The following is an 8,081-nucleotide window of genomic DNA, read 5'->3' as shown; positions in this document are numbered from 1 at the left end:
TTGAGTCTCTCTGTGTCTTTTGTGTTCATTTCGTGTCTCCTTCTAGATGTTTTGTGTCTCTTTGCATCACTATCTGTTGCTGGGTGTCTGTTCGTGGTTGTTGTTCATCCCTTTGTGGTGGTTTTGTGTCTTTTTGTGGTCATTTTGCATCTTTTTCTGCTTGTTTCATGTCTCTTTGTGCTCATTTTGTGTTTTTAAATGAGCTCTGTGCTGATTTTAACTCCTGAAAACAGCCAGAACCAGAGTTCCCTCATCTGTTTAGAACTTGGTAAAAACAGATTTGCTCTTTTCATTTCGAGTCACATGAAAACATGAAAAGTGACACATGTTCAGGTTCATCATTTGCTTTTATTTTGATTCCTGTTGGTTCAGGGCCGCTCAAGAACAGGAGCCTCTGTAGCAACGTCTGGAGAAGATTTCTTATGAGCGAAATCTGTGAGGAGAGAGGATGAGGAGTTTTAGACGTTTCTGAAATTGTGTTATTTGATTTTCTGTTTCAATAATTAGAATTAAGCACATGTTCTGATGTATTACTATTGCTGGGTCACGTTACCTGTAACCCCGTCGTAGCTGTACGGTTTGCTGTGAGGGAAGCCCAGACACTCAGCCTGTTTCTTGTGGTCATCATGGACGGTCTTCAGCTTCTCAGCGTCCTGATGCTTCCCATCCTTGACTGATGCACAAACACACACACCTCAGTCACACCTTATCTGCTTTAAAGTGCATTACAGCTGCAGATTTTGTTGTGAGTTTGTGTTACTGTAGACGAGCAGGTAGAAGCCCTCTTCCACTTTATAGGTCATCAGCATGCAGTCAGGGCAGCCTTCATAGAAGGCTAGGTCAGCGGTGTCATTGTAGTCCTCATGTTTTCCGTCAACCTCCAACCCTAGCACACACACACACACACACACACACACACACACACACAACAAATGTTAATGATTTGTTGAAAAAAAATAAACAAGGACTAAAGGTTCATGTTGGATTCCAGGTTTGATGATGAGTTGATGTGTGTTTGTGTGTTATTACGACTCACTGACGGTGTCGGCGTGGATATGGAATTGCACAGGGTCGGAGGGCAGCGTCTCGTTGATGAAGAAATCACGACGGTTTGGACCGGAACTGAACACAAACAGGCAAGCTCTATTCATTTGTTTTATGTATATATATTGAGTTATGATGGTATTTTGAAATTTAATTCAAATTTTTATTCCAACCTTTTATGTATTTTTCTGATTTAAAAAAAATCATTTATTAAATAAATACTTGAAAATGTATTTTGTTATTTTTCTTTTCTGTTATTTTTATTGGTATTATTTCATTGTTTACTTTTCAAATAGTTATAGTTGATTACTAAGTTGTCATTTTGTTGTTTTTTGACATCATTTAGTTTTTCAATTCATTATTTTGTAACTTTTATTTAGCTTTCATAATTTATTATTTTTGATTTATTTGATTTAGTCTTTTTCTATTCTGTTATTATAGTTTTCTTTTGTTATTGTTTCTGTTATATTTAATTTGGGCATCTTTATTTAGTTTTATAACTTCATTATATTGTATTAATTATTTAACTTTTTCATTTATTAATAAAAAAAAGAGTAATTTTTTATTTTCTGTCATCATCAGTTTTCATTTTATATATATTTATATATGTGTATATATATATATATACACTGAGCCACCTTGCAGCCCCTATTTTATTATTATTTATTATTTTATTTGTTCATACTGTAGTATTTAGTTAGCTGTTTTTACTTTGCTAGTTTTTAATTCTATTTGATCATTTTCACATTTTTTATTTTTCTTTGCTCTGAACTGTTTCATCCATCAGCAATACTGAAGATGATGATGTCACTCCTGAAACTGTGACGTCACAACTCACGTGTACAAGTTCCTCTCCGTCATGACAAAGGTTATGTTGTCAGAGCTCATCTCGACGTGGGAGCTCCGGAGGACTGACAGCATGTTGTGGCCGTTGTCGTGATCAGACACGGACCAGAACAGAACCCACTCACCGTTGTACTACAGGAGACAAGAAAAGTCAGAATCGGTTTCTCTGGGAGTTTACAGTCATCCTCAAATAAAGGCATTCTATTCTATTCTATTCTAAATGTATTCATACCCTTCCATTTAAACAAGGGAAAAAACAGGTGTCACTGAAATGAGCTGAAATTGACAAAAGTGATGATAAATAAAAATTTCATGAAAGTCATGACATTGCTTTTGAACTGTGGTTCAACAGAAATATTTAAAACAACAAACAAACAAACAAAACAAAAATGATGAAACCTGTAAACTTATATTTAGTTGAACATTCCTTTGAGCCAATCACTGCAATCAAGTGTTTTCTGTAACTCTCAGTCAGACTTCTGCACCTGTTGACAGCTTAGAGGGGGGGAAAAAAATCAGCTAACGAGTAAATGGCAAGGAGAAAGAACTTAGAAATGTGTTTTTTGTGCAACATGACACAGTTTTGATGCCATAGATCATTAAAAAGAAGAAAAAGAAAATGGTAATTAAATTTTTTGGATAATTTATTCAACCAAAATTGGGGAAAAAAATTGTGGAATCAACATGTGCAACATTTTTCCAGATGTTACCTTCACTGAAAAAAGGCTTTACATGCAGTAGATATTTGACATTTCGCCCCCAAACACGTCTCCTCTCTGCTCTCTAAACACTGCCTCCACTTCAGCTACAAATTGTTTGACTTTTTCTCATGTGGTTGTTGGTCACAGCTGAGTCATTTGTGGCTCCACGGTTGTGTTGAAGAGCTCAGAATATGACACATAATATGAACAGATTGTTGACTGAATCTGGCTGCAGTAAATGATACACGTTGAATAAAAGGATTTTGTTGGAATATCATGATTTTAAGCTAAGCTTTGGTCATTTTGTCCGACAGAACAGCACAAACAAAGATGAGCAGTTCAAGGACTGTTGGAAAGTTGAAAAAAGAACAAATTGATTCTGCTTTTACAGTTTCTGGCTCTGATGAAGTGGTTTCATTTTGGTTGGATTTGTGGTCCAGAGGGATAGAACCAATAAAAACAGAAGCATGAATGCAGTCAGACCACACTCACCTTGTGCAGGTCTTTAAGTGGGACTTTGTTCTTCAAGCCATCGCAGTGGTCGGGTGCCTTGGTTGGTTCAACTTCTACGTCTGCGCTGGACCCGACCGCCACCAGCAGCAGCACCATCAACACTTGCTTCATCACGCTCATCCTGCTGTGAGATAGAAAACAAACACACCCTGCTCTGAGCTCTGAGGATGGCAGCAGTGTCGCCGCTCAGTTTATAACCAACCCGGACCCTCGGTGGTCACCAGCGACCTGGCTACGGCTCGGTCCAAAGTGTGTGTGTGCTCAGTGGGTCACTGAACTCTGATTCAGCCTGTGATTCATGGTTTATATCAGGTTTGTTTGTTTTCAGAGGAGGAAAGGTGACTGTGGTTTTAAATTCCTCTAATTGTTTATACCAGAAAGATTACAAAAATATGAACAGGAAGATGATTTGAGAGAAAATAACAGTAATTCACTTGCATGTTCTACGATATGATCATTACCACTGATGCATTCGTATGTAAACAACCTGAAATAATGTTAAATACTTTATATGCAGTCAATCAGTTTGATCTGCAACAAACATTTTCATTCATCTTAAATCTGTAAGTCTGAATTACAACAAGTCCGGAGCTCAAAGACTTAAGAGCTTAAAGCCTAAAGCTGGTTGTTGCACTAAAATCAAGAAAACATTTGCACATTTGGCAGATTTACTGTAAATAAAGACTTTAGGGGCTGAATCACACACTAACAGGATCTGATAACGAGATTTCCTTTACCCTTTACCATGTTTTGTGTGGGACTGTGGTGCTGAGGGGGCAGACAGGACGGCACCGGTCGTGTCCAATCAGATTCTGCGACAGTGACCTGGCGGGGGTGTTTGTTTTTATTTCCATGAACTTGAAATCAGAGTTATAATACGAAATGCAGATACGCCAACTTACAGTCACAGTAAGATTGTGGATTTTTTTTTGACAAGTGTTGCTGCTCATCAACACGTCAGTAACAGAAGTTGGTCTGCAGCTGATATAATCATTTCAGACCCTGATATCCTCTTTGAACCACCGCTGAGGTTCGCTGGCAGTGAAGCATCTTTTACATAACAGTGATAATGCAATCATTGGCCAGAGTTTACAGCAGTTTGCATAAAAGCCGAGTGGCTCTAAGAGACTCAGTGAATTTCTGGACTTTGTCTGAAGCTGTTCGATCATGAAACTGTGGCTCGAAGCTTGTTTTCTGTTTGCGCTCCTGTTTGTGAGCAGCTCGGCTCTCACGCCTGAATGTGAGAAGCTGGTCAAGCCTTTGTCTTTGGATGACCACTCCAAGGTAAACCTCCTTTCATTCCTGCCTCCATCTTTGCGTTTGCATTCAAAGCCGAGCTAGGTTTCCATCTCTGGTTACGTACAGTCATGGATGAAAGTACTGGCATCCCTGGAATTTTTCCAGAAAATACACCATTTCTTCCAGAAATGATTGAAATTACAAATGTTTTTGGTATACACGTGTTTATTTCCTTTATGTGCATTGACAAAATACAAAAAAAGCAGAAGAACAAAGTCCAAATGTACATAGTTTTATACAAAACTCAAAAAATGGGCTGGACAAAATTGTTGGCACCCTTTTAAAACTGTGGGTAAATCATTTCATTTTAGGCATGTGATGCTTGTTTAAACTCACCTGTGGCAAGTAACAGGTTCTGGCAATGCAGAAATCACACCTGATGCCAGGAAGAAGGTATAAAAGTTGACTCAACCTTTGTGTTGTGTACCTGTGTGTCACACCAAGTATGGAGAAGAGAAAGAAGAGCTAAGAAGTGTCTGAGGACTTAAGAAGTAAACTTGTGGAAAAATATGAACAATCTCAAGGTTTCAAGACCATCTCCAGAGGTCTTGAAGTTCCTTTGTTCACTGTGCGTAATATAATCAAGAAGTTTCTAACCCATGGAACTGTAGCTAATCTCCCTGGATGGGGAAGAGAGAAATTGACGAAAGAATGCAACGCAGGATAGTTAGAATGGTGGATAAACATCGTCAGTCAACTTCTACACAAATTCAGGCTGAGGTAGAACTCTTTGGAAAAGCATGTCATTCTACTAGAAAACGGAATGAGGCCTAGAAAGAAAAGAACACAGTACCTGCAGTCAAACATGGTGGAGGTTCAACGTTGTTTTGGGGTTGTTTTGCTGCCTCTGGTGCCTTGACAGTGTGCAAGGAATCATGAAATCTGGAGACCATCAAAATATTTTGGGCTGCAATGTAGGGCCTAGTGTCAGAAAACTGGGTCTGCGTCAGAGGTCACGGGTGTTCCAGCAGGACAACGACCCGAACCATACCTCAAATAGCACCAACTAATGGTTTGAGCAGTTTGCAAAAGAAACGTGGTCCAAAATTCCAGTTGAGAGATGTAAGAAGCTTGTTGATGGTTATAGAAAGCGATTGGTTTCAGTTATTTCTTCCAAACGGTGTGCAACCAAATATTGAGTTGAGGGTGCCAACAATTTTGTCCAGCCCATTTTATGAGTTTTGTGTAAGATTTTGGAAATTTTGACTTTTTTTCTTCTGTTTTTTTTTGTGTTTTTCCAATGCACACAAAGGAAATAAGACATGTATACCATAAACATTTGTAATTGCAACAATTTCTGGAAGAAATGGTTTATTTTCTGGAAAATTTCCAGGGGTGCCAATACTTTCATCCATGACTATATACACACGTGAACAAAATTGTTGGTTAATGACAGAAAAATCCACAATGGTCACAGGAATAACTTTAATCTGACAAAAGTAAAGACAAATAAAAATTCAATGAAAATTAACCAATAAAAATCAGACATTGCTTTTGAACCGTGGTTTAACAGAATTATTTTTAAAAATAAACTCGTGAAACAGGCCTGGGCAAAAATGATGGTACCCCTAGAAAAGACTGAAAATAATGTGACCATAGGGTCATGTTCAATCAAGGTGTGTCCTCTAATTAGCATCACAGGTGTCTACAAACCTGTCATCAGTCAGTCGGCCTATTTATAGGGTTACAAGTAGTCACTGTGCTGTTTGCTGACATGGTGTGGACAACACTAAACATGGACCAGAGGAAACCAAGGAGAGAGTTGTATCAGGAGATTAGAAAGAAAATGATAGACCAGCATGTTAAAGGTAAAGGCTGTAAGACCATCTCCAAGCAGCTTGATGTTCCTGGGACTACAGCTGCACATATTATTCAGAAATGTAAGATCCATGGGACTGTAGCCAACTTCCCTGGACGTGGCTGCAGGAGGAAAATTGATGACAAATGGAAGAGACAGATGATACGAATGGTAACAAAAGAGCCCAGAACAAGCTGTAAAGACATTAAAGGTGAACTCCAAGGTCAAGGTACATCAGTGTCAGATGGCACCATCCGTTGTTGTTTGAGCCAAAGTGGACTTCATGGGAGACGACCAAGGAGGACACCATTGTTGAAAACAAATCATAAAAAGCCAGACTGGAATTTTCCAAACTGCATGTTGACAAGCCACAAAGCTTCTGGGAGAATGTCCTCTGGACAGACGAGACACAACTGGAACTTTTTGGCACATCAGCTCTATGTTCACAGATCCAAACATGAAGCATATCAAGAAAAGAACACTGTCCCTACTGTGGAACATGGAGGAGGCTCTGTTGTGTTCTGGGGCTGCTTTGCTGCATCTGGCACAGGGTGTCTTGAATCTGTGCAGGGTCCAATGAAATGTCAAGACTATCAAGGTGTTCTAGAGAGAAATGTGCTGCCCAGTGTCAGAAAGCTTGGTCTCAGTAGCAGGTCATGGGTCTTGAAACAGGATAATGACCCAAAACACACACAGCTAAAAACACCCAAGAATGGCTCAGAGGAAAACTCTGGACTATTCTGAAGTGGTCTTCTATGAGCCCTGATCTAAATCCTATTGAACATCTGTGGAAGGAGCTGAAACATGCTGTCTGGAGAAGGCAGCCTTCAAACCTGAGACACCTGGATCAGTCTGCTCATGAGGAGTGGACCAACATACCTGCTGAGAGGAGCACCAGTCTCATTGACAGTTACAGAAATGGTTTGATTGCAGTGATCGCCTCAAAAGGTTGTGCAACGAAATATTAAGCTAAGGGTACCATCATTTTTGTCCAGACCTGTTTCATGAGTTTATTTTTTAAAATAATTCTGTTAAACCACGGTTTAAAAGCAATGTCTGATTTTCACTGACAACAGTATGAAAATAGATGAACGATGTGTTTGTGTGCAGGTATACGGCAGAAAGAACCTCCTGCTGGGCTACACTGATAATGCCGGTTTTAAAGGCATCCAGAAAGCGTTTGGCAGCTACTGGATGGACATCATGGCTTCACCGTCTGGTCCCGGTCACCTTGTTATGGATCAGCAGAACAGGATGTGAGCTGATTGTAGCAATTTGTTGTTTTTTTGTTTGTTTTTGTAAGTCCTTTTAAATCTGTTTTTAAAATGAGGTCTCTTTCTTATTCCATGTTCTACTCGATTAATTTTGGCTTCCTTTGTTTTTCTTTTAAACTGTTCAATGATGACTTATTTTCAAAATGTATTTCTGTCAAACACTCACCAGACAGGTGGGCACAAATGCACAGAACGGGTTCAGGCAGAGAGGCAGGTTTATTACCAGACAGGGTTCAGTACACGGGCGATCAATCCAGCAGGCAGAGGCATCCAAAGACAAGAGGCAAAAGGCAAGGTCGGAAAACAGAACGAGGTTGTACACAAACAGACTATGGCTTGACGATGATAAATGCTGGGACGAGGACCGTGAAGTACAACGAACTGGCGACGAGACTGTGAGACATACGGGGGAAAAGGTAAAAGGAAAAGGTAATGAGGGAGGATGTGAAACAGGCGAGGGAAAACTATCACGGAGCAGGTGTGACAAGACGGGGCAAGGGTGTGCAGGAAGTAAATATAAGGCAGAGACAACATGTTAGTGTTTTCAAAATAAAACAGGAAACACAAGACATAAAATGTGCACACATACACAGAAACTTGACAGAC

General features: G+C 39.6%; 2 protein-coding genes across 2 annotated transcripts in view; one reads left to right on the top strand and one right to left on the bottom strand.

The window, feature by feature from the left end:
* Positions 1-328: 328 nt before the first annotated feature.
* On the bottom strand, positions 329-3,288 carry LOC103369205 (saxitoxin and tetrodotoxin-binding protein 1-like). Its single transcript, XM_008297859.1, has 6 exons — positions 3,084-3,288; positions 1,883-2,022; positions 1,037-1,122; positions 761-886; positions 554-673; positions 329-433 (listed from the first exon to the last, which is right to left on the bottom strand). The coding sequence occupies exons 1-6, from the start codon at positions 3,222-3,224 to the stop codon at positions 369-371; spliced, it is 678 nt and encodes a 225-aa protein (XP_008296081.1). The 5' UTR covers positions 3,225-3,288; the 3' UTR covers positions 329-368.
* A 947-nt stretch (positions 3,289-4,235) lies between these two features.
* LOC103369203 (uncharacterized) overlaps positions 4,236-8,081 on the top strand; it is a 15,828-nt gene continuing 11,982 nt past the window's right edge. The window contains exons 1-2 of the mRNA XM_008297858.1: positions 4,236-4,388; positions 7,312-7,457. Of these exons, the coding sequence (XP_008296080.1) occupies positions 4,272-4,388; positions 7,312-7,457 (263 nt within the window). The 5' untranslated portion in view covers positions 4,236-4,271. The remainder of the gene's footprint in view (positions 4,389-7,311; positions 7,458-8,081) is intronic.

Source organism: Stegastes partitus, unplaced genomic scaffold, assembly GCF_000690725.1.
Source record: "Stegastes partitus isolate 25-593 unplaced genomic scaffold, Stegastes_partitus-1.0.2 Scaffold1254, whole genome shotgun sequence".
NCBI classification, from domain to species: Eukaryota; Metazoa; Chordata; class Actinopteri; family Pomacentridae; genus Stegastes; species Stegastes partitus.
This window is presented reverse-complemented; position numbering and strand designations above follow the sequence as displayed.